Source organism: Choloepus didactylus, chromosome 1 (genome assembly GCF_015220235.1).
Source record: "Choloepus didactylus isolate mChoDid1 chromosome 1, mChoDid1.pri, whole genome shotgun sequence".
In the NCBI taxonomy this organism is placed as follows: domain Eukaryota; kingdom Metazoa; phylum Chordata; class Mammalia; order Pilosa; family Megalonychidae; genus Choloepus; species Choloepus didactylus.
Window position 1 is genome coordinate 217,908,255 of NC_051307.1, and position 26,744 is coordinate 217,934,998.

The 26,744-nt window shown below is 45.0% G+C and overlaps 1 protein-coding gene across 6 annotated transcripts in view; it reads right to left on the reverse strand.

Annotated features, from left to right (window-relative positions):
* Positions 1 to 26,744, reverse strand: part of PRICKLE2 (prickle planar cell polarity protein 2) — a 343,538-nt gene that overhangs the window by 31,477 nt on the left and 285,317 nt on the right. For all 6 annotated transcript variants that reach the window (XM_037799740.1, XM_037799729.1, XM_037799751.1 and 3 more), the window contains 5 exons: positions 21,474 to 21,587; positions 18,406 to 18,543; positions 15,760 to 15,963; positions 12,488 to 12,674; positions 6,623 to 7,495 (listed from right to left, as the gene is read on the reverse strand). In XM_037799740.1, the coding sequence (XP_037655668.1) occupies positions 6,623 to 7,495; positions 12,488 to 12,674; positions 15,760 to 15,963; positions 18,406 to 18,543; positions 21,474 to 21,587 (1,516 nt within the window). The remainder of the gene's footprint in view (positions 1 to 6,622; positions 7,496 to 12,487; positions 12,675 to 15,759; positions 15,964 to 18,405; positions 18,544 to 21,473; positions 21,588 to 26,744) is intronic.

Sequence of the window (26,744 nt, forward strand, 5' to 3'; positions counted from 1 at the left end):
AGAGGAAGTGACCCCACAGGACAGTCGGAAGGTGTTCCTTACTAACTGTCCTAACCACCGAGTGACAGGCAGTTTCCTGCTTCCCTCTCTAAACATCTCCGCACTGGTCTCCACATTAAAATCACCACACGGAATTACTCCAAAGGCCAGAGTTTTGTCCCCAGAAAACCACTGTTAAAATCCATGAGGAAATCTGATGTCCAACCATGGGTGGAGGAGCTTCTGGAAGCCCCAGGTCAGAGGAGATAGCCTGGATGGATGGTATACCTACAGCTCAGCAGCGGGTGGCTGTGGCTTCCACCTCCCCGCAGCACCCAGATTTCCCTTTGAGAACTACTCCCTCCTCCATTCATAATCCCTGTGGGTTTGATGGGCATGACCCCATCACCTGGATCCAGGGATGAGCATGTGACTCAGGCCTGGCCAATCTGAGCAAACCATTCCCCTTTCCCTGGCCCCTCCTGGCCACAGGGCTTAGTTTAAGATTTGCCAGGTGACCCAAGTGGGGCAAATGAGACTCAGTTCTGGGATTTTTCAGTGACATTATTAAGAAAGAGCAGCTCTCCTTCCCCTATACCTGGTGCTAAAGGATGCTAGCCTGGAGCTAATAATGGCCGGCCATCTTTGCTACCTCTCGGAAGAAGCCAATGGGGAGGAAACAAGAAACGAGAGGTGGAAAGAAACTGAGCCCTGAAGACATCATTTGACCTCCCTCCTTGACAGTGCCATATCCCTCTAGCTATGCCAAAAATCTGTGAACTTTGCAGTTACTTGATTTTAAAAAATCGTCTTCACGTACACCAGTAGGAATTAGGATTCTAACACTTGCAAACAAAAGAGTTCTATAATATCAGTGAGCAAAGACAATCTCTAGGCATTTTCCAGTATATCCCAGACTGGCCCTCAAGATGAGTTCTTAGTTTTCAAATCTCTATTTCCAGACTGGGCTGCACATCTTTCCCAGTGAAGGGAATGAATAAAATGATCTGGGCTGTAGCATTTATGAGCATGTCTGAGGTGTGGCCACTCAAGTAACTGGGTGCCAGCTGGTTAGGAGGTTTTACCCAACTATTTAAATGAAGAAATTGGGTAAAAGGATGGTTATCCAAGTTATGCAGAAGAACAGGAGAAATGTTCCATCCCTAAATTAAATACAGAAATGTTTTGCATTACCAGGATTAAAGCAACATTTCAGACATTCTTGGTAAAGTGAGCTGTTCCAGTTGTTGCTCCAGATCCCCACACTGTTGTCTTCTCATTCTTTTCCAGTTTGCCAGCAACACTGAGTAACTGCCCCATTCCCCCATAGCAGGCACAATGTCTCTATGTTGCACAACTGAGTTTCCCTGGCCAAGATGTGTAGGTGATGCATGTTGAAGGCGTGGACATGCCACAATAATTCAACTTTGATCAAAGAAGGTGGTAAACCCTTCAGACTTCTATACCTGCACAGTCTCCAACCTTCTCTTTTCTATCTAGGCCAATGACACACACACTTTCAACTGTGTGTGTGTGTATGTGCACACCACTGGCCTGGGTCAAAAATCACAGGGTAGGCAAAACTGTCTCCTTTTCTAGGTGTTCACATCCATCCTCCTCTGTCTCCCAGGGCCTTTCCTCCATGGACACTGTAAACTGCCAACTTCCTCCCTAGGTTGCTATCATATCCATCCTTTCATTTCACGCATCTCACTGTTTACACTTTGGGTGCGCTGTCTTCTCATGCGTGGACTCACCATTCTGGTTCCCTCCTAACAGGTCTCCCTGCATCAGCACTTGTCCTCTTCCAATCAATTCCCCACCCAGCAGCCAGAGCCATCTTTTCAAAATGCAAAGCTGATCATGTCACCTCCCCCGCCTGCTTGGCCCAACTCTTTAGTAGCTTTCCATTGCCCTTAGTAGATAGGCCAAAGCCCTTAAAATACCCTTAAAAGGCTCTGCACCATCTGTCCCTCGCCTTCCTTCCCAGCCTCATTACTCTCCATGCTAATATTCATTGATCACTTACAGGGTGCTGGGCACTATTCCAAATTCTTTACATGAATTAACTCATTTAATTCTCACAACAACCCTATAGGGTAGGGCACTGTTATCATCCCATTTCCCAGGTGAGCACACTGAGGCACAGAACAGATAAGTCACTTGCCCAAGGACCTATAGCTATTAAACCACAAAGTCCAGTTTCCATTGTTGGCAGACTGGTCTACAGGAATGCTCTTATTCACTCACAGAGCAGGCACTCAAGTCATGTTTGCTGAATGAATGAATGAATGAATGAAAGAACAGAAATCTTTTCCTTTCCCTCGCTCCCATCCGTACCTGCATTACTTCACTACAGGTCCCATCTCTCACTGTGCCATCCGCTTCTCATAGAATCCTGCTGATTCCCAAGGAATAGCCAAATTCCCAACTTCATCATTCCACACCAGGGTGCTGAGCTGGAGAGCGATGGACAATCTCTGCCTGTCCTGTGGTATGGCCTCTGCCTGCCATAATCCACCCCAGTTCCAACTCGACTACCCATCTGGTCCTAATGTGTGGCTTGAACCCTGACCTCGAGCATTACATTCAGTGTCTTTTCCCATCGGTGCCTCTGGGCTGGGCACCAACCCCTGGACAATCTGTACTTGGACTGGATCTTTCCTGCCTCACCATCCTTTCTAGCTCTGACCCTGGCTTTTCACCTCCCACTGCCATCTTTGCCTCTGTCAATCAGCTTTCATTTGGCACTCCTGCTCTTGCTCCAGTTTCATTCTAGCTCTGCTGGAGTCAGACACATTATCCAACTGCTTCACTACAAAGAGAACCCAAGTCCCTTAAGACAGAATCAGTGAAAATCCCGACTGTGATCATGACCTTGTGAGGATGTATATCCGAGTGGTTAAGAGCATGGACTTTGCAGACCATTACGTCTGGGTTCAAGTCCTGGCCATCTGTGGTGACCACAGGGAGGTCACAATACCTAGGAACCTCAGTTTCCTCACTATAAAATGGGTATGATAACCAGACTTTTCTCAGAGGGTTGTTGTGAGTGTTTAAAGAAACATTAGGCGTGAAGTTCTCGGCAAGTTAAATCTATTATGATTATCATCAGTTTTTATCGTCAGCAGCAACAGCAGCAGTAACCTCTCATCTTCATCCTTATCATTCAAATCTGCTGTTGTGTAGTGATGAAGGGTACAGACTCTCAAGCTAGAAAGCCCAAGTCTGAATCCTGCTCCTCCATTTCCCAGCTTGTGGCCTTGGGCTACTTAGCCTCTTCCTTGCCTCATCTGTACCATCTGTAAAATGGGAACAACCACCATATCTAACTCACAGGGTTGTTGTGAGGATTAAATGAGTTATCTCATATACAGTGCTTAGAAGTGTACCTAGTACATGATAACCACCCAATAATGCTCAGAGTTGTTGATACTGTCATTTGTACTATTTCTAATAGCATGGTCGTCCAAGCTGTAAGCTGCTGCAGAGACACGTTTAAGGGGATGACAGGGTTAACAAGCTCCTGCAAGGCTGTGGTGGTGTAGATGGTGACTGCCACCTGAGTCATCCTGGGTGAACATAAGGGATGGATTGTGTTTTCCAAGGAGCAGCGACTGTACACTCCCAGTTCTAAACAGACGGGAGGGGCCAAAGCCAGACCTGAGGCTGGCAAGCCACGGAGCTGTTTCTCCAGATCTGTTCTAAGGAAAAAGGCTGCCCACGAAAAGATTGTGCTTCATGCCAGATTAAACACTAAAGACTTTTTCAATAACATAAATTACTGACCATGGGAAGGAAAAAAAAAAATCCATTACCCTGAAATCTGACTTCAGCTGAAGGATCAAGGTGTTTTAGTTAAGCCTTTTGTGACATGTACCTGTTACTCATGGGCTGTGGTCTTAGGATTTAAAGGTACGCAGACATTCAGAACTCTGCCTTCTCAAAAGACTACTGAATCTTCTAGCAAAAACTCAATGTAGCAGTGTGTATGTGTGCACTGCATAGGATGTGAAAAGCTCTTTAGGGTCTGCTCCAGTGACAAAGGATCAAAGTGTGTTTAGAATAATAGCCACAATCTTTCTTCCACACTGTCGTGTCTGACAAGCCCACAGAAACACAAGGACACAAAATGGATTTCCTTAGTTCTCTGTTTCTCATGCTTTTCTCAAGCTGGTAAGGAAAAAGAGAAGCTCACAGGAGCATTTTTAAAACCTAAAAACGCAAAGCTGCAGAACTGGTAGACGTTGGGAGAAGTTAGTAGCCAAAACAGTCTTAGGAGCCAAAACCATGGACCAGCATGTTTGGGAGGAGAAAGAAATAATGATAATAACAACAAAATATCAGGTAACCATTATTAAGGGCCATATGTGTCAGGCCCCACATTCACAAGATTAAATGCATTATTACAATTCTCACAAAAACCTACACAGGAAGTACTGTTATTCACCAAATGTCATAGATGACGAAATTGAGCCTTAGAGAATTTAAGTGACTAGTTCAAGGCCACACAACTCTTGAATGATGAAAGTTGGATCTGAATCTAGGAGCACGACTGCCACAACAGACCGACCCAGGAACAACTGTTCTCAGACAGTGGTGTGCATCAGCATCAACAGGCACTGGTCAAAATGCAGATTCCTGGGCCACGCCTCCAGAGAGCCTCATGCAATATGTCTGGGGTGGCAGCCCAGGAGTCCACGTTCTAATCAAGCACCCCAATGATTCTAGTGCAGGTGGCCCAGCTTCAAGAAACTCTGCTTTAGAGGCTGAGTTATATATTTATCTCCTGACCTCTTAAATAATTATAGCACATGAATCTTTTGAGAATAGCACAGCCTGGGCTGGAAGCCAGGCAGACATCACTCTGCACTAATTGTGTACCTCTACGACATCAGGCAAAAGCGCTTAGTCACCCAGGCCTCATTTTCTCATCTGAAACATGGGGGTAAGGATGTCTGCTTTTTGTCCTTCTGGGATAAACGAGAACACAGATGTGAAAGCACCTGATGGAGGATAAAAGGTGTAATGCACTATATAGACATTCTACAGCTCAGAGATAGGTTTTGTTTGTCTAGCAGAGAATTTAAAGAGATTTCACATGAAAAAAATTCACATTTTTAACTTCTCAGAAAAATCAGATGATCTGACAGCATGGGGTGCATTTGAGGTTGACAGCTGGTGTGGTGGTTAAGAGCATGGCTTGGAGTCATACGCACGGGTTCAAATCCCTGCTAAAACACTTAAAAGCTGGGTGACTTTGGACAAGTCTCCCAACCTTTCTGTGCCTCCTCTCTTCAACTCTGAAATGACAATTATAGTAGTATAATCCTCATAGGATTTTGAGAAGTACTTGAAATAAACTAATATTTATAAAGTACTTGGAACAATGTTTGGCCTGTGGTAATAGCTAAATAAGTTACAGGCAATAAATATCCCTGCACATGGCAACAATCTGCTGATCTGAGCAGCAGTTGTCCCTTCCAGGAGGAGCTGAGAGGAGCCTGTTTTACCCATTCTCCATCCAAACACATTTGACTATGACGTCCCTAGTATAAGAGACAGACCTGTCTCTCTCTTCTCTGGTTTCTTGCCCCATATACTTGGTGCATCTTAGAGCCATGCTTCTTGGGCTACTGGTGGTGAAGGACCAGTTTGTTTTTATATTCAATCCACTGTGAACTGACACTTGCTCCTACTGAGCATGACTGATGCACATGCCACCCAGAACGCAGGTGAGATCACCAACCCCCTGACCGTCTATACCCTGACCAATAACAAGCATCCACTGGACACGCACGCGGATGCCACAGCAGTGTCAAATTGCTCTAAACATGCTCCATTTCGTTACTAGTCTTGATAAGAACTGGTAGCAGTTCGCTTTGAGTAGCCCCATCTTAGAGAACAATGACCTCCATCTTTATACACAAAAATCCTGCGTGGAACTGCCTCTTGTTCTTTACTTCTATCCTTTTCAGCCTGCTGCCTTTTCCTTGCTTGTCTATTATGACATCTATTATGTCATCATCTACACATGACAACTAGCTTCCTGGTGAGATACTGGGGTTCAGGAACAGCGTTGGAAGTTGTAGTAGTTGCTTTTGGTATCCCAGGCTGGGGTACCCATCTGCCAGGTTTTGTGAGTGCTGCTAACAGCTCACAGCTGCCCCTTCTCTTGAATGCTGCCTGTGGCCAACAGGAGCTGCTCTGTGCTATGCCCACATCCAGAGTCTCCCCCTACCCTCTCCACTTGCTCCTTAGCAGTCCAAAGACGATGATGACTGACATAGCAGTACCAATGTTTGGCCTCTTTGTCTCGAGAGGGACAATGCTATGGTGCGGTTTGTCCTCCAGCTGAGTCCTCACTCCTCACTTAGCTCCTCCTGCCCTATCCCTTTTCTCTCAGCCCCCTCCTTCTGGGAGCACTCCCTTAGTAAGCCATAGCCATCTGAATGCCTGTCTCAGGCTCTGCTTACATGGAATCTGAGCAAAGACAGAAGCCATGTGAAAACTTGGGCCCATCCTCCCGAACAGCCTGTGGGAGAAGGACACATGGGAGGATCACCCTAAATCCCGAGGCCCAGAATGGGCCACCCACAGGTTACTCCCTTTGCTACCTGTTTTCCAGGTGAGCAGAACCTACCTGTGGCATTTGACAGGGCCAGTGATTCCATGGAGCCCCGAGGGGTCTGCTCAGTGGGCGTCATGTCCTCAGTGTACTTGAGAGAACTGATCGGATGACGGGTCCGACACTGCTGAGTGGACATGCCTCCTTCCTCCTCCTCCTCCTCCTCATATTTGGGGCCTGGGATGCTGCCTCGCGTTTCATTGAAGCTCTGACTGGACATATCGCTGTAACTCTCCTGGGATCTCAGCCTTCCTGGGTAGTAGTCCTCCCGGCACTCCTTGATGAAGCTGCCGCCATGCCCCTTCATGGCCAGTGACGAGCTCCTTTTGGGGTTGCTAAAGTGCTTGCCCCACATGTCGGGCTGGGCCCCTGCCCCCTGCCCTCCCGGACTGTAGGAAGTTCTGATGTTGCACTGGCTGAGGAGCTGCAAAGGACTCTGGGACTGGTTCTGCTCCATCTTGTTCCCGTAATGGTAGGGCTCATCCCGGCTCCTCCAGATGGGGTCCCGGTTGAGGCTGGGCGTCTGGCTGGACAGGCTGAGCAGGTCCATCTGCAGTGACAGGGGGTCGACATCAGCCGACAGCCGGTTGGAGCTCACCTGCAGCTGGCTGTGCTGGTTCAGCAGCGGCTCCTCCGTCTTGCCCTTGTTCTTGCCGATCTTGGCACTGCGCCGGGACTCCTTGGCCCTGGCATTCTGGAAGGCCGAATCGGAGGAGTCAGAGCCGTTGGGGTCCTCACCGGCACTGCAGGCCCGCGAGCAGAATATCTGGCCCTGCTTCGGGAGGAATGGCCGCCCCAGGAGGGATTTCTTGCAGTGAGCACAGCAGAAACAGGTCTCAGTGGCATGCCAGTGTTGGCCGTCATAGGTCATTTGACCTTGATCAATCCCTGGGGAAAGAAAAGACATGGAAGAGGCTGACCTGCTGCTCAGACCCCTTACTATGACCTGAAACACACAGCATTCTGGTTTGGCTCTGGACTTCAGATGCAGCAGAATAAAACGTCAATCGATCAGTAATTGGGTCCCCCTATTAATGGCATTCATGTGCTACTTTAAGAGCTCCGTTGCTCTACCAGAGATGGCCTTTTTAACTCATTTGCTCTAAGAACAGGGAATCTTGATCAAATTCCCCTAGCCATGACTCCTTCTGCCTGGATACACTTCCCCCAGACAAACAGCAATCACAATACTAATATATAATAAAGCAATGCAAAAGTGCTTTATGTATGTAAACTCACTCAGTCCCTCATGTGGTTGAGGTTGGCTTCTATTATTATTTCAGCTTTTCAGACAAGAAAACAGAGGCACAGGGAGGTTAAGTAACTTACCCAAGGTCATACAACTAAGAACCTGGGACAAGAGTATACTCAGGAAGCCTTGCACTTAACAAGGACACTGCCCGCATGCCTACTCCTTGGACAAATCTTCCTGTCCCCCGCTAACTGTGTGCCTCTGTCACTCTTACCTGTGATATTTTTATTCACAGCATTCACACCACTTGGCAATACACCATTAAAGGTGTGCATGTTTTTATTATTTATCTCCCTCTACCAGAGTTGTTAAGTTTCTGTGGTATCCCCAGGACCCAGAACCAGGCCAAGTACGAGACAGGTGCTTGCTGTACATTGGGTGGACAGAAAAATTGAATTCTATTATGAGTGTGTGTCATCCCAGTGGGTAATTTACTGTGACAGCTCAGTGGAAGAGCAAAGAGTGGATTTCAACTCTTAGTAAGGAAAAAAAACTCTGCTCTTGGTAAGGAAAAACTTGTAAGTGGTGTGTCAAAGATAGTGCATCTCCATAAGCATGCACTCCCTTTGTTTAACCTGATCAGGAAAGAAAGAAACCCATTTCCTCTCTGGGCCAGGACCATGTCTGGGGTGCCCAATGTTGTTACGTGGTGCACTATTCCCCCTTCTCATCCTCTCCTCTCCCTCTCCTGGTTATAGGATGGACTCTCCCTGGGGGACACCAGCTCTCCCCACCCTCCGGCCATGGCTTTGGGTGGGGCTAAAGCCACCCCTGGACCCAGCCCTGGCCAGTGGGAACCCACATCTCCCAGGCCTGGTGACAGGCTCAGGGGTCGGCATGTGACCTGCACTAGGCCAAAGAGACTCACCTGGGACTTTTGCTAAGATGTTGCATAGAGATGCTCTCCTTCTACTGCAGGTGAGAAACCGGCAGAACAGAAGCCAGAGATGTTGGGCCCCCTCGCCATGGGCAGAACCCACCTGAGAACTCAGTCTCAAGCAATTACTAGAGGATGGAAGGCAAATTTTCAAGTCTCCTGATGCTTAATGATAAAAGTCCTTCCAGAAAAGTTGTACTAATATAAACTTCCTTCCTTAGTGACTGAGAGCTTTTGAGCGTGGACTTTTAGAGACTTGTCTAGAGTGTCAGTGAGTGGGAAAGAAACTCTATACAGAGAAAGAAACACAAGAATAAAAGGACAAAGGAAAAGTAGACATTTTTCCCCTCCCCTGAACCTTTCCCTATTTACAATTTTGTCACTGGAACCTAAAGGGCGAGAGGCACAAGGTAAATTCTTCTCATATAAATTCCGTTCCCAAACTAAGGCTGTCTCTGCATATTTGGGAGGCTGGCCCTAGGGACTAGGGGATCCCTAGAGGATTTTTAGAGGGACACGAGCACCACAAGGGCCATGGTAGGTGAAAGGGATACTGTGTGAATCAACTCTCCACCCTTTTGGCACATGTATTCCCAGGAGGAATGAGATGCAGGCGGGGTGGGGCTAAAAAAGCAGACAACCCAGAGCTGTGGCGCCATCAACACTTTCTCTGCACACCCCCGGGAGTGAGCAAGAGCCTCTAGCACAGGGAGGCAGAGCTCTTTGCTCTGCCCCTCTCTAGCTGCGTGGCCCTGGGAAAATGACTTTACCTCTGTGCCTTGGTCTCCTCAGCAGTAAAATGGGGATAACAGTAGGACTTACTTCATGAGGTTAGATGAGAATCAAATGAGTTAATATGCACAAGGCACTTAACCAAACCTGCTCCTGTTAACTATTCTTACTGTATCATTCATGCTTTATTTTTATTAGGTCTGAATTCTCATCTTCTTTATTCTGGGGGTCACAGCCTGGGAGCAGTTCAGGAAAGAACTCTGAGGTTAGCTGAATGATCTCCCATCCTCTCTCACCACTCTCCCTTGCCACTTCCTCTCTCACAGGCCAAGAGTCCAGAGGACTTGCACTGGTGTCCCTGGCTGCCCAGGGACCCTTACTGTGAGCTCCTACTCAGCACAGCCTCCATGCAGCTGGAGCCTTAGCCACTCCCTACTAGAGGTAACAGGAAGTCCAGTTCCTTATAACCTGTCCTCCGCCAGCTGCTTCTCCATGCTTCTGCAAGGAAGCATGCTCAGCTGCGGCAGCAGGGACCTAGTTTCTGGGGATGGGGCCCCAAAGAAGGATAGTCTGGGGCTGGAGGAGTAGGGGGACGCTGTGTTACAAAGCAGCCTGGCAGGCAGCAGAACGCAGTCCCTGATAAACATCAACGCTGTCAGATGGTCCTCTGAACTGCTCCTGAACCCTAGACATCTGGAAAAGGGCTCTGCCGTCCAACATCTAAGTGTTCCTTTTTGATTCCCTCTCTAAGCCCTTTAAGCACTTCTCTGAGGGTGTATGTGTCTACTGCTGCTACAGCCTGGGTCTGTTTATAGGACTGTTTATTCTGCAGTACGCAGGCTAAAGTACCGTTGCCCTGGCAACAGCTGCCTGATGCAGGGTCTGCTCTGAGAGGCCGTATAAATATGGAATATTTGTACAGTATCACCAGAGTTAAAGCACCCGGCCACTGTGGTATGCATAATACACAGAGCATACCCTTTCACTGCCACAGGAAAATAGTGTTCTACAGAAAAGTGGATCATTTTTTAAATAACATAAAATCAGGGACAGCATTTTAACTACAGCAGCAATAAAACTGCAGGCCCTGGAGGTCCCCTTTTCTGGTAAAACACTGATGCCTTTTTGTGGTTTTTAAACGAAAAGGAAAGAGGATGCCAATAAATGCCCTGGTCAGTTAAAGACAGAGGGAAAGAGAATAAAGCAGAGGCTACCTTGTGCGTGCTGTAGCGACAAACGGGTTTTCTCTCTCCCAAGCTACTGAGGGAGAATTCTAAGTGGCAGTTTCTAGAGATGCTTTTAAACCTCCATGGCAAGGGACAGAAGAAATCGAAATGCCAGTGGGACAGGGTTATCCCTGCCATGGGAGACTTTTCTATACATTCAGCCCCTCTCCTCTAAGCAACCACTGACTTGCACACTCTGAATCCACAAGCGAGCAATACTGGAGCAGCACAGTGTCCTGCTTTCCCCCGTCACGCTCCAACCCCCTCACTTTCCTCGCATGCTCTGCCACCTGTCCATATCGAGCTCCCCATTTCCTAACTCTTAACATGAAGAACGTGTCTATGTCTGCTTTGCTCTTGTGTGAAATAATACCTTCTGGGTACCTGGTTGAGGCGTCAGGCTATGAGGGAGTGAGGTTTTTTGGGGGAAGGTGAAGGGAGATTTGTGCACCACCCAAGCCCCTAGCAGGCAGTACAGCTGCTGGGGCTTCTCATGCTGCGCTGAACTGTGCCCCGACACAGGATGCTCACTGGTAAAGGCCTCACCGAGGCAGGGCGTGGACCTGTGGGATGGGACTGCCCCAAGATAAAGCACCACTGGGCACTCACGGTAGGTGGCCGGTGCAAAAGCTGGGATTTTTATCAGCATATGAATCTCTCCGAATTACTAGCTGATAGAATTTTTCCTTTGAATATTTCACTTCCGATGAATGAGGGAGACAAAGCCACCTCCTTTTGGTCCCGCTGAAATCTTTTAAGTGGGGCAAAATGGTCTCTGAGACAGATTATGTCTATTACTCCTCATTATAGCTAAGAAGTAGGCAGCTTCGGAATAGACTTCTTAGAGTTGCACAAGCCATGGGAAGATCGGGTTGCTCATCTTGCACATATTCATCCACTGCCAGTTTTTTTTAAAGGGTAGCTCATTTCGAAGGGACCAAAGAACGCAAGCTGAATGAACAAGCCATAAAGGCAGTATGGTCTGGAACAGTGTTGAAGAGTTGAACAAATCAGTTATTTGCAAAGGGAAAAGGATTTTTACCATCTCAGATCTGCCTTTATTTGGGGAATATGGGAGTATGAGTTATTTGAGGTTCTCTTGCTTTGCATTTGGCTGAGCTTGAGCTGGGTAAGCTTTTGCTAATGTTTTTTTTTTTTTTTTTTAAAGACGTGCTTGCCAGAAACCATCTGGATTCCTTGACTATCCCTCTACTATCCCCCAGGTTTTTCCAAGGAGGCTGTGGAAGAACATCTGTTAATATTTTCCCTTATTTTCCTTCTGAGACCTCCTCTTCCCTCCCCTTGGTAGTGAGGCCATCCATCAATCACAGAATCTCACCTCAGGGGTGGGCCCATGACTAAGGCAGATCAGAGCAATACCCTATTTTCTTGTTTCCAGGGTTGGGCATATGACTAAAGCAGGGCTAGTAAGATTCCTATCTGGAGTACCTGACTGGATACTGGAAGACAGCACACAGGTGCTAAGACTATGTATCACTAAGGGGTCACCTTGGCTACCATGTGAACACAGCCTGCTCCCAAATGATGCCAACAGAAGGAGAGCTGAGCTGAGACATGGAGGGAAAAAGTAAACTTGGAACTCTTGATCTATCCCTACCTGAAGCTAGAATACTTCTTGGCCCTTCCAGTAATACGAGCCAAGAAATTCCCATTTGTACTTAGCTCATGTGAGCTAGGTTTCCCTGTCGCTTGCAAAAGTAGTTCCAACTACTCCAGACACAAAGGAGATGGGGTCACAGTAGGACCGCACTGTGTGCCAAGTGTCGCCTCACCTATGTGCTGGGCACAGGTGTCGCAGTATTCCGCGTACAGGGACTCGAAGCAGTGGCAGCAGTAGGGCCTTCCCTCCTTCATGATGTAGCGCTGGCCGCCCAGCACCGTCTCGCACTCGAAGCAGCAAAAGTGTTTCATGTGCCAGTGCCGCCCCTCAGCTTCTGTGCACTCGTCAGCAAAGATGATCTGGAGACGGGGAAGCCAAATGGTCAGAGAGTGAGGCCCAGCCACGAGAACCTCCTCTAAAGGAGCAAAGCTGGGGGGGTCCCAAATTAGACCGGGAAGACAGAAAGCCCATCCTACAAATTATTAAAAATCTATGTGTACATGTTCATTGTATATCTAAATCAGTTCCCAAATTTTTATTTGCCTAAAGCACAATTAAATATGGTTTCTGGCCTGGCTAGAGATGAACTTAACCACATTTCAAAACCAGCAAGAACGTTCCACCCTGAAGAATATAAAGCAGGATCAAAAACTGAAAGCCCATCGGCATACTGGGCATAATGCAAAATATTTTTTAGTAATGGGAAATGTCAAATAAATACCTGGAACCTCGGTTTCTCTTTTAAAAAACATAACATTTGGCAATGCTCGGTACACATTCCTGAATGACAAACATGGACTACAGATGTGGAAAGAGGAGTCGTTACTTTCAGATGGGTTGCGATTTCTCCAGTTTGTCATATTGCATTAAAATGGGTCACCTTCATTTATGATTCCTGCCTGGTCCTCAGAGGCATTTGAGTTTCAAAACCTGATATAGAGATTTTTAAATTTCAACACGCAGATTTTAAAACTTATTACAGAGCTACAGTAATCAAGACTGTGTGGTCCTGGCCTAAGGATAGACATACAGATTAATGGAATAGAACAGAGGGTCCAGAAATAAACCCATATCCTGATGGTCAACTGATTTTTTTGGCAAGGGTGTCAAGACCATACAATGGGGAGAGAAGAGTCTTTTCAACAATAGTGTTGGGACAACTGCATATCCCCATGAGAAAGAATGAATTTGGACTTCTACCTCACACCACATACAAAAATTAGCCCAAACTGGATGAAAGACTGAAGTGTAAGAGCTAAAACTGTAAAACTCTTAGATGAAAAAGTAAGTGTACATTTTTGGGACTTTGGATTAGGCAGTGGTTTCTTAGATATGACACTAAAAGCATAAGCAACAAAAGGAAAAAGCAGATAAATTGGAATTCATTAAAATTAATCACCTTTGTGCTTCAAAGGATATCAAGAAAGTGAAAATACAATCCACAGAATGAAAGAAAACATTTACAGATCACATAGCAGATAAGGGACTAGTATCCAGACTATATAAACAACTCTTAACAATAAAACTTAGCAATAAAAATCTAAATAAAATGTAACCCCCCAAAAAATGGGCAACAGATATGAATAGACACTTCTACAAAGAATATAAACAAATGGTCAATAAACACATGAAAAACATTATTAGCCATTAGGAAAATGCAAATCAAAACCACAAGAAGATACACTTCACTTGCACTCTAGCATGGCTATAATAAAAAAGGTAGAAAATAGCAACTGTTACCAAAAATGTGAAGAAATTGGAACCCTCATTTCATTGACTGAGGGAATATAGTTGCTTTGCAAAATAGTTTGGTAATTCCTCAAAAAGGTAAACATAGAGTTGCCATCTGATTTAGCAATTCCACTCCTAGATATATACTCAAGAGAAATGAAACATATGTCCATGAAAAACCCATACACAAACGTTCACAGCAACATGCATAATAGCCAAAACGTGGAAACTACTCCAAAGTCCATCTCTTGATGAATGGCTAAACAAAATGTCATATCTCCAAAAGGAATAATATTCAGCCATGAAAAGGAATGAAGTACTGATTCATGTTACAATATGGATGAACCCTGAAAACATATTGTGCATTTCCATTTATATGAAATGTCCAGAACAGGCAAACATTTACTTAGCCAGAAAGCAGATTAATGGTTGACAGGGAATAGAGGGGTGAATGGGAAAGAATAGAAATGACTATTACTGGGAATGGGATTTCTTCTTAGGGCAATGAAAATGTTCTAAAATTAGATAGTAGTGATGATTATACAACTCTGCACAAATTCTAAAAATCACTAAATTATAAACTTAAGGGTGAATTTTATGGTAGACGAATTATATTTCAATAAACAAATTTCAAAGCACATTCACTTAAGTCATCACAATCTATTTGCCATTAGATAACACAAAGTCTCAAGTCTCAGAGTTGGACCTTAACTTGGTCTCCCAGCTGGAGGGTCTCTCCAGAATATCACTATGAGCATTACACTCAAACTACTTAAGGCTGAACAATTTTCTCTTAGATGAGCAGAGATATAAGCCTTATAGGCTGTTTGAAAGAAAGAAATGGCCTCTATGGATAAGTAATAGTGGACTTTCTATGGCTAAAAATGGGGAGTGCTCCTTCCCACAGGGCTGTAAATACAAACTGATGGTTAGACAGACCCACAAACCTCCTTTATGCAGGAGGAAACCTCTTTCTAAGACCTCCCCCCAAATTAGTCCCATAAAAACATTCTCCTTTCTGCTCTAAGCTTTTACGTTTAAACCAGGTTTTGTGTTCTGCCGCCTTATAGTTCATACTTCGGTGTGCTGCTGGTGGGAGAAAAACACCAGGCACCTGTGTTCCATTCTGTTTTCTTGCCCAGTGCTGCAAATTCAAATACCCTTAGTGTGTGGAGCAGAGGTGTCCAAACGGAGTATTCCATCTGCCTCCTGCATCCTCACTCAGAACCTGAGCATGAAATTGTGTGAAAATCAAATAATGCTACCACTTGTCCTCTCTTCTTGAACCAATCTGTCTCACTGAATCTCGGGAAAAGGAACTATTTTAAGATAACTGACACTCCATTTCTGATGACTGCTCCCTGGGATCAGCACAGAAATCTAAAGCCTCACGATGTCTTTTTCTTTTTCCTGAGAGTTCTCAACTGACCTAGTGCCAGTTGTCTGCCCCCCTGGGAATCTCCTCGGCTAGAGGAACTGCCTTGCCAGTGGATGCCCACGAGACACTTGTGTTCAGGTAGGTGGGCCATAAGCATGGACATTCTAGCAACCAGGGATGGGTGGGGCCTGCTGGACCGTCTCTCTTGGAAGGGTAAAATAGAGAGAGTCAAGTTGTCTGGTTTTCTTCCATGGCAGGAAGCCACAGAACACAGTGTTGGCTGTGGCACAGCAGAGGGGTGACAGGGCTCCCAACCTGATGGGGTTTGCTCTGACCTCATCGCAGGCTGCGCAGCGCGGCTTTAGGCACTCGGCGTGGTGCCTGCCGCAGTAGATCTTCCCATCTTGGTAGAAGTAGATCAAATCCACCAGGAGCTCATTGCAGACAGTGCATATGAAGCACGGTGGGTGCCAGCAAACTCCGTGGCCAGCCCGCGATGCAAACACAGCAATGTCCCCGCCATTGATCTGTCCTCCGCACTGTGGGGCAAACAGAAAGGTCATTAGGGACCCTACCTTCACGTCTCAGTGGGCTTCTCCTTCACTGTGCACAAATGATAATAGTCATCATGACAGCAGCCACTACCACCAAGCACCTGTTTTCCAACTAGTCATCCGGCTATCTGCTTGACCTATCTGGCAGGGTAGGTTTCCCTTGCAACTCCCCAACCCTCCTTTCCTAGGGCCCACAAACTAAAGATGAAGATAAGTAACTGAGAGGAAAATGAAGTACAAAGGTGGGGAGGATAGAAAACTCTTTTACCGTAATAACATATAGCACAAACATTTGCATAAAGTGGAGGTTTCATTTTGAGATTCTCCAAACTCCTTCCAGGGATGCAGTCAGAAGGAGTAGACTGGGAGCAGGGAAAAGGAGGACTCAGAGCGGCTGCACTGGAAGGGAAGGCTGCACTGTGCGATGGTAGGGGAAATGGGTGCAGAAAGAGGTGCCCACCTTTAACTGCCTTCTCTACATGCCTTCAGGCATGCTTTTACAGCCTGCTTCCTGGAACATCATTTTTATATACTCTTGATTGAAAAGATACCACTACTAAGGTCAGACCTGGGAAAGGGATTCTCACTAATATTCCAAAGTTTCCTCCCCTACTCAGAAAGGCACCATGCAGAATGGCTGATGTTCCATGCTTGCAGGTGGGTTCTGAGAATCCAGGGGGAGCTCTCTATTGGTCATAAGAGTGACACCCTGAGAGTCCCCGTGCAAGTGGCTGAGCTATGGTGATGCCGTCTAAAGAGCAGAAAGGCACCTCCAAATCTTTCCCACACCATAGACTTTATATGGGTAGAAGAGCATCATAGAAAATGAAGTTAAGAGCTGACAGAACAGTCTCTGGGAGTTCGTACATATGTGTGACCAGTAAAAAAAAAAAAAAGACATTCTCTTACAGAAAGCATCAATCTTGCCTTCCATGATAATATCAGCAGAGCTAGAGTGCACATACATAACCCTATTTGGTTCTCACCACAATTCTGTAAGGTAGGCACTTGCTATCCCCATCTTGCAGACAAAACTGAGACAAAGGTAACTTGGTCAAGGTCATTTGGCAGAAACATGAGTCAAATTTAGCCTTTTTGCCTCCCTGCTCTCAACCCTTTTCCATACTGCTCTTGACTTCTGTGTACAAAATGCCCAACCCTCCTTCTGGCTTAGGTGAGCACAGCTTGGCTGGTCCCAGGAGACCACTCTGAGAATGGCAGAGGTTCTGAAGTGAGTTCACCGAATCTCACACTGTGACCACTGACCTTCTGCATCTCAAGGATGCAAGGATGAAGACTGCACCACCAAATCTCTGGTCCTTTGACTTGCCTCATCACATAGCTTTTCCCTTCCCTCCACTAGAACTCTCTGACCCTATCCCTCAGAATTCTAAAAATGGGGCCCCAAAATGGCATCAGCTCCCTCAGGCCGTATCCCATGTCCTCTTCGCGGACCCAGCTGCCATATCTGCAGTGCCTAAATGGGTCCATCTGATGCTTAAGGAGTTAGATATAAGAGCTGTACAACAGAGCAGCAAGGCTTAGAGATAATTGTCACTGCAAGGCTTTTGGCAGCAAAGAGGTGAGGCAGAGTAAACCCAAGGATTTCCCTCCTGCTTTCTTTAAAACCCTGCTTGGCTGCACCCTGAGGACTCTACCAGTGGATAGGGGAAACAGCAAATGCAGACTCTTCAACTCAGTGAGGTACTTGGGAGAACACATGGGTCTTCCAGGTACTTCACTAACGAACCCTCCAACCCAAGGAGAGCATTCTCCCCGCCCCTTAAAGGGCACTGGTTCTGGGATGATCCTGGCAAACAGGCCAACCCATGGCCCAGGCAAACCTCATTTTATAAAGGACTCATTTAAAATACAAACCCATCATGTCACTCCTCTGCTCAAATCCATACAATGGTGCCCTATCTCCTTACAGTGGCCTATAAGGCCCTCCATGTAGTCTGATCTAACATGCTAATTCTCTCCTTTCATTACCTCTGAGTCAGCCATACTGGTCTCCTTGATTGTTCTTCAAACACTACAGACAGGCATCTGCCTCTGGGCCTTTGAGCTGGCCATTCCTTCTGCCCCAGAGATTTGCATGACTCACTCCCTCAGTTCTTGCACATCTTTGCTCAGATGACAAATTCCAAGGCCACCTTACTTAAAGATGCAGTTTCCTGCACTCTCAGAACTTACTAGCCCCCTTCCCTGCTATATTTTTCTATTTTAGTTATTTTATCATCTGACTTTGTCCCCTAGAACATAACTCTTTACAAGGGCAAGATAAAGGCAAGATAAAGCTTTTATTGCCTTTTGTCCTATTTTATATCCCCAAAACCTAGAACCATGCCTGGCACATAGCAGGCACTCCATAAAATATTTGTTGAATGAATGACTAACTGAAAGAATAGCAAAACAATTCCTTACCTGTTCACAAATCGCTCCTGTCATTGTGACTGGGAAGGGCCTGACATTCCCTCGGCCCAGGTTTTCTCGTTTCCTCTGGTTGCTGAACAGCTTGAGCTCTCTCTTCTCTTCCTCATCCAGGGAATTGCAGTATCGAACCTGAACGACACCGAGAACGGCAAGGAAGAGGTCACCCTTGCTCCCTAAGGCTCCCAAAGCCCAGTTCTCAGATTTTGCATTAATCACACTCCCTTTTGGTTTCAAAGCCCTTGCCTGAACAACTTTAACAACACTATGCTTGGAGCCATTTAGGGTAAGTTTCCACTAAGTCTGGTGACAGCCAAAGAGCTTAGGAAACGCTCCAAACCCTGGAGCTTAAGTTTTGGTCCAGCCAAAGGTTCTATAACTTCTCCTCGTCCTTTCTGCTCACTCTGCTCACCACATGGAAATCCTGTCACTGAAATGAAATCCATATCATGTGGTGCCAATGAAGATCTGGGACTTTCACATTCTCCCAATTTGATTGGGAGGTACTGGTCCCTTGAACCCCATGTGCCCATGTAACTGATCCTTGACACCAAATGACAGCTCCAGGCCAGTGAACCAGACACTTGTCCATGTGCTCAATGTGCTCTGTTTCCCCATCTCATTTTGAGAAAATGAGGAAACAGAAGCTTGGACTGAGGGGGGTGGTGGTGGTCCAGAAGTAAATGTGTGGATATTCCTGCAGGTTTATCTTTGTGTAGGAGGACAGGAGCTTCCTACTTGGCTTTCGTAAAGTGCATCAACTTGCATAAGATATTTTCCTTCTTGTTTAATGCAGAAACTCACAGATCTAAGGAAAGGACATTAAAGACATCATAATCCACTATTTCCCACTCTATTCTCTTATTTATGCATACTGGGAATTTTGCCGTATCCCTGAAATATTATTTATTTAATACTGTCTTTAAAACTATTTTTTTTTTACTTGAATGCATTTATTTAAAAAAGAAAGTATTTTATGACTAGAAATGGAAAACCAATATCACCTGTAATAAATAGAAAGCAATCATAAAAATAAGTAGAGTGAAACAAAGCCATGTTGTTAGATTCTAGCTGGCTACTCTACTTGCAGGAGAACCTGACACAGAGATTGCTAATGCTCTTTCTTGAAAGAGGAAACCAGTAAGAGTAAGAGGGGTGTGAGATACCAGCTAGTACCAAACTGAAATTTCCTCCTTGCTTCTTCAACCATCCAGTCACAAGGAATGAAATAAAGTTTAAAAAGGAGTAACTTTCTCACCAAGTGGTTCAATTTTACTGCCATGTCTATGAACCACACAAAGTCACATATATACTAAACTTTGAGAAACATGGTTCTAATCCCACCTCCTGTTTGACTTCAGAGTAATCTGACTGAGCATTGGAGAAGTTGCCTGAATTTCTCAGGTGATTTATCACACAGAGAGTCAGAGGAAAACCTTTGAACTAGGACTATTGCATCCCAATTTGAAAACCAAGCCATTAAAAAATTTCTGCTAAACTCCAACTGTGTACATCAAAATGGTCTTATCTGGGTGGGCAGCAGGAGGCGGACAAATGATCATATATTTACATGAGAATCACCCTTTATCCTCAAAAGGGCCAGGCCAAATGGGCTGAATCTGCCCACGGGGTCACATGCATGGAATTCCCACCAAAGGGAAGAAATAATTTGACTGGTGTCTCTTATCATGAAACCGCAGTCACTGTACACAGAACAAACCTCTACAAGCAGAGAAGAGCAGATCATTTCCCTATGCCAAGTAAAAAGAGTTAAAAGAAACAAACAAAAAAGTTTTCTTGTGGCTGTCCGAGAGAGAACTGCAGTGACCTGAAGAGCCCCAGAATACAGTTACCGCTGACATTTTATGGACATGCTTTTAAAGAAAGGCACACCCCTCAAGCCTGTAAGAACCCGCATTGTCTCTTCCAAATTAGTTAACTGGGCATCGGGTTACAATGCTAACTCTCAGCTTTAAAGGGGAAAGCATTATTTGTATTTGTTTTATGAAGTCTGAAATAAGCAGCAGGAAAGGGAAACGTGGCTCTCTTTCTAGAGAGTTGTTTCAGTTTTTACACCTTTTACCCCGCTTCCTCAAATTTATGTTAGAGGCTCTCAATTAACCCTTTTTATTCAAATGGGGGTAGAGAAGACTGAAAAGCACTCACTCATTTTCCCTGGGATTGAGCTGTTGGGCTCCAGTCTGTAGCTGGGTGGGGGGGTTCATGCAAAGCTTGTGTCCAGCTCTCAAAAGGGATTATTTCTCCTTTCGATTTAAAGTTACGGTTTTTGTTTACAGTACAGTCAGAGTTAAGTGAAAAGACAGTTCAATTCTATAGGATTGTTATTTTTTTAAAACCAGGTACTTAAAAATTAATTTCTAATTTACAAATCTAATCCCCTTCAGCATGGTAATCTTTTAAAAGCATGCTTACAAATTTATCTTAATGATCACTTTATATTTCAAAGACACAAAATATACCTGCTTGCAGCACTTTGTATCTGGGTTCAGACGCAGCCTGCAAGCCATGCTTTCAAGATTATAAATGACAACTCTCACAAATCCGACTTTGCAACAACAAAAACACAGATGTTAGCAGCTACAAATATGGCCACATAACTTCTACTGCAGTGTAATGTGGAAAAATTAGCACTCATTTAATATGAAATGATGCTGAAAATTCAAGAGTGTCACCAAGTTTTTGCCAGGTTTGAACTGGCCCAGGGAATATCAATCACCTCTCCAACAATGCAGGCAAGTGGCACGGCACATTCTTCTTCAGCTAAGAAAAGCTGGACTTGAGCTGTAACATTTTAGTGCTCCCTGCTCACCCCAAAAGAGCTAGTAGTGCCAGGCACAGAGGCTAACCCAGCCCATAATGAGATCTTGCTTTTAGGTAACACTCTCCAAAAGGAGTCAGACAGTTTCTTTTGGATCCAATTAAGGAAGCTGAAACCTGAACTAAATTGCCAAAGCATTTCTTTGTAAATCTCATCGATCACAGCCTTCTGACCACAAGAAAGGTTCTAAGAAAAGTCAGCATTAGCCCCCTCTAGCCCTTACCTCATTGTCATGGGGCGGCAGCTGGTGGAGTAGCTGCTTGATTCGCAGTTTCTCTCCAGGACTGTTGACATAAGGAATCTTCTCTTCTGGGAGACAGCTATAGTACTGGTGTACCTGAAGGATGGAAAGACACAGAACACTTGCCCATTACTCAAACCAGCTGCCCATTCCCACTTACTGCAACGATGATCCCTGTGGCAGAACAAAACCTGCTTCCTGCTGCCCCCATCCTTCAGGAAACTCAATAGGATATGAGTTTCTTATTGCTTTCAGAGAGTTGTACCCCTAAAGAGAAAGTCAAGTAAATCACTCATATCTCGGGGCTTTCCCTCTCTCTGCAAGGGAAACAGAAAGCCAGCAAACATTCCTAGAAAAGGAGAAATCGGCAAATGTGCTGGTGAAGCCGGAGGGTAGGGCTTTCTCAGCAAACTCCCCTGAGAGCTGACTTTACCATTTTCTCTGTTAGGCTCCACCATGTAACGTGCTTCCCTAGCCAAAGGGATATGTCAGCACCTGCCTTGACACCGGAGTTAAAGCCAGGCTTTGGCACTCAGCGAACTCCTGGGTACCTCAGCCTCCACCTACATTAAAAACCCTCAGGTTTTGAGCCATCTGTTAGGACAGGCAGCAGCTGCCATTTGTCAGAAAGGGTCACTAAATCAGGGATGGGGCACATGTACTTAAACACTGTCATTAAATGAGGATTTTGAATATCCTAGCATGCTCCTCTTTATGACTCTTGCAAATTGTACTTTGTGGGGCTCACTCAATCCTAACAATAACTTGGGAAAATGCTGAGCACTTAACTTTGCCTGAGAAAAGAAAACGGAAATTCCATCATCCGGCCACATGTACACCAAGTTCCAGCTTAGTGAGAAAGCATGCAAAACCAGGTGAAGAAAAAAAACTGTCCAAAACAGAAGGCATAATATTATAGAGAGGGAAAAAAAATTCCACAAGCTTAGATGACATCACGGAAAGCAACTTTCAAGTATCTCTTAGCATCATAACCAGTTCTTGAGAAACAAGGCATTCATCCAACAATATGGAGAGGACAGAAGACTTGGAGCTCTGAATTCATCGCATTCATTACACTCTACAAACTTGGTCTAATTCCCTTGAGTTTAGGGAGCTTTGGATATGAGCACATGTTTTGGGAATGCTGGCGGGGGAGGAGGGGGGAGAGTTGCGAAAGTTCTGTGTACTTTGATCTCAAGAAACTAAGTTATAAGTGTTGGAAGAGAGGGGAAAAAAGGCTTTACAATGACAAGGCATTAAAAAATGTGAAAGCTATCTTTATTTTCATAACTAATGAACGTAACCATTCCCAGACTGGGCCTATCACTCTCTTAATCAAATCCCCAAAGCAACCATAAACAGATTCTTGTCACAGACTAGCTGACTGCAGGCACCTGGCAAGGACCCATGTCTTGGGATGGGAAGACCTGGCTCGGAATTTTCAAAGGCAACCACAGATTACCAGCACTCTCTCTTTGAAAAAATAAAAGCCTAGATGGTAAGTTAATTAAGGATTAGAAGCTGGCTATTTCCCCATTACAAACCGGAGCGTCGCTCCCTCCTTAGGAGAGCCTCTGGTACCAAATGTCAGGTAAGTGCCAGGTATAAAGAAGCAGGCCCTGTCTCTACATCTTGGGGAATGGGTTTTGCTCCCAAGTTGAGCACAACTTGCTGCAAACCCCTATTTCAACCTCACTTTGTCATTCTCACAACTGCCATTATAGCTATAGAACATTAGGGACAATTATCAATATGCAACTAATCATTGTGGATGCTTCAATAATGCAGGGTCTAATTTGAGCTTGATTCGCCCTCTTCTCACCTCCCCTCATACTCATACACCCAATTCCCTTCATTGCCAGGGAGCAGGGTTGTCCCTGAGAGCCCTTCTGAACTGCCACCTTGGACCAAGCCCCCTCTGGCACTGGCCAAGGCTGACCCAGGTTGGAATCTTCCTGCACCTTCTGCATCACGGTTGGGTGTTCTGAGAGCACATGCTATGGAGGCCAACTAGATCTGAAGCCTCAGTCCCTGGCTCCGTCATTCCCCACCTCTGTTCCCAGGCAAGTCACATAACCTTTAATCCTCTTCATATGAAAGTGACGATTGAATGAAAATGTGGACAAAGCATTTGGCTCACAATAACAATAAATAGCATGAATACATAAGAATTATATTACCCAGCCCGGCATACTCCAAACTGAGCAATCCAGATGCTGCCTGGCCTTTCTTCTATTTGCGTTGTAGACCTGCTATGTTGGCTTGCAGAGGAAGACCAAACCTGGGGGCCCCTCCTATCTTAGTCCAAGCAACCGAAAATAAGTTGAAAGGAACATAAAGCTAATAGAGCTAGTTTAGTTTTAGATCTTAAAAAAAACGGCAATTTATTTCAAAGGTGTGTTTTCTCAAGAAACTCAGCAGTAGGGTGCAGCCTCATGAAGAAATAGAACCTGCCACGGAAGGTCATTGGTAAACAGATTTCTCATCTCTCTGGGCTCAGGGTCCTTTTGTCTCTGCTCTATTCTTGTCTCTCTGCTGATCTGTTTCTTACGGTTTCCCACAGCACCAGCTCAAGAGTCCATCCTAGACTGACTAGCTTTGCTCAATTACAAATTTCCTACAGAAGGACCATGGTTACCCCAGCTTGGGCAGGGTTCACCTCTGGAGATTAGTGAGATGCCCCATTATTAAGACAAATCTGCTAATATTAATTAAGCACCCACAAAAATTACTCCTGAATCACATGGTAGGTGATCTGGCTTGCTTTGAGAAAGAGAATGAGCTGGTCCTTCACCACTTCTAATTCTCTTCAAAGCCAGCTCAAGTCCATGAGAAAAAAAATACAATGTTGGCTGATTCTCTCCTACTGATATCTAGGTGCTGGACTTTCCAAATTCTTTATCAAGCAAAGGGGAGAGCAGATGGATGGAAGTGAGAGAAAAACCACTCTCCTGAATTCCCAATCTGTCTCTGGCTGAACACGGAAATGCTGAAGGCATTTTCCTCTGGCAGTCTCCATAATACAACAACTGTATAGTCCAAAATAAACACCAAGCAGACCAACAGTAAGGGGAAAATATTTAGTATACATTCTGGCACTACAAAAACTAAATTTGGCACTACCTCTGAAAATCCTGCAGATTGCTCATTTTAGCCCAACTATGTTTCACTTGTTGTTTTTATGAGTAAACAAGCAAATTCAATAGAATTTTGTCAATGATGATCATTACCAAGCTATTACCTTTATTTTATTTTTCCTCCTGGGTGTAGAGAGCACATTTTCTGTTGAATGTGCTAGAATCTTTGCTCCATTTAAATGCTCTCAGGTAAGGTGCCCTGGGATTCCGCCCTGGGTGAAGCAATACTGGGTACATTTCCCCCAAACAAAAGCATTCTGAACACAATCAACTGATTTATGGAAATGAAATAGCTGAGGGCATTTATTTAAAGTGTTACTCCCCAACAGGGAGGCTTGGCAATAACCTCAGTGTGTGTCAGACGGATTATAAGAGCTTTAGTCAGTGTGCAAATAAAGTCTACAAAGCAAGGCCTCACCCAGTTTGAAAGACTGGGCTTGTTAGAAGGAACTGCACATTCGACAGCATATCTGCCTGGGCAGAGAGAAGAAAGCTGGAGAGGCGGTGACTCCGCATTCGGGAGAAAAGTATGCTAAAAAAAAAAAAAAGCATGCAAAGTGCTTTATTTAGAGCAGAGGCTCTCAAATTGTAACTTGCATCAGAATCACCTAGAAGGCTAATTAAAACACAGCATTCTTCTTCAGTAGGTCTCGGGTGGGGGGTGGGGAGTGCGATGGTTTGCAGTTCCAACCATTTCACAGGTGATGCCCATGCAGTTGGATCAGGGATCACATTTTTGAGAAAACTGGTTTTAGAGTTATCAAGGTAGTCAGGGGTTTTCAAAGTGCTTCCTACCACATCAACCCCACGCTCTCCAGAGCAGATGGTGCAATTCCCATTTTCTCCAAGAGGCCCAGTGAAGGGGAAAGAACTTGGTCAACCTCACCCCATTTTGCAGCTGCCTCCTTCCACACCTAGTTACGCGCTTAAGCAGAGGGATTCCACCAGGTCTGACAAAAATGAGAACTCCTATGGGCAAAATGGTCTTTTTGGGGGTGGGGGTGGTTGGGGATATTATCTGTATCAAAAACATCCCTATTGTGACAGTGTGATTGTGAAGACCTTGTAGATCACACCCCCTTTATCTAGTGTATGGATGAGTGGAGGAATGGGGATAAAAACTAAAGGACAAATGGGGTGGGATGGGGGGATGATTTGGGTGTTCTTTTTTCACTTTTATTTTTTATTCTTGCTCTGGTTCTTTCTGATGTAAAGAAAATGTTCAGAGATAGATTGTGGTGATGAACGCATAACTATGTTATCATACTGTGGACAGTGGATTATATATCATGGATGATTGTATGGTGTGTGAATGTATTTCAATAAAACTGAATTAAAAAAAAAAAATCCCTATTTTCTTAGGGCAGAAACCCAACAAAAGAAAAGTTATACTTTCTTATCTCAGAATCAATTGTCCTTCACTGTCTAAATGAAGGAAGGGCAACACACTCATATATTCTTATGCCTGAAGTGCTTTTATATAGTGTCCCATGAACCCTCCCCCATAGCTGGGAAATGGGCTCATTGAACATTACACAGCTACCAGGTGGCAGAGCCACCTTTCACTCAGCTCCTCTTCCTCCTCTTCTGTGGGTTCTTGGCCTTCAAGAAACTGACAGATGAGAAAGAAGAAGAAGAAAAAAATCAGATACAGTGGATTCCCAGTATGCCTATCTGGCTGCTGCAGAAATGATGAACATGTTTTCCTTTGGCGTTCTCTGTATTATAACCAATGTATGGCTCCCAAATGAACCCAAAATGAACAGAAGAAAGTAGAAAACAGCATACTCTAAATTGTACACTGTTTTCATGACACCATGGCACAATGCTGTAAAAGGGAGCTGTGGCATACATGGCTGTATATCCATATCCATTTCCTTTTTCTTCTTTAATAAGAATCCCTGTGTTTTATTTACATCATCAATAAGTCCAGCAAAAACAATACTTACACAACTCTTTAGCAGCTTTGTGTGGCAGAGTGAGTAAGTTCTGGCCAATGAGGTGAAAGCGCGGGATCTTCTGGGAGAGCTCTTTCAAAGAAGATCTAGGTCCCGCCCCATGAAGATGGAGGAGCGAGATGCTTCAGGGCTCTGTCCCCCCACAGAAACTATCAACA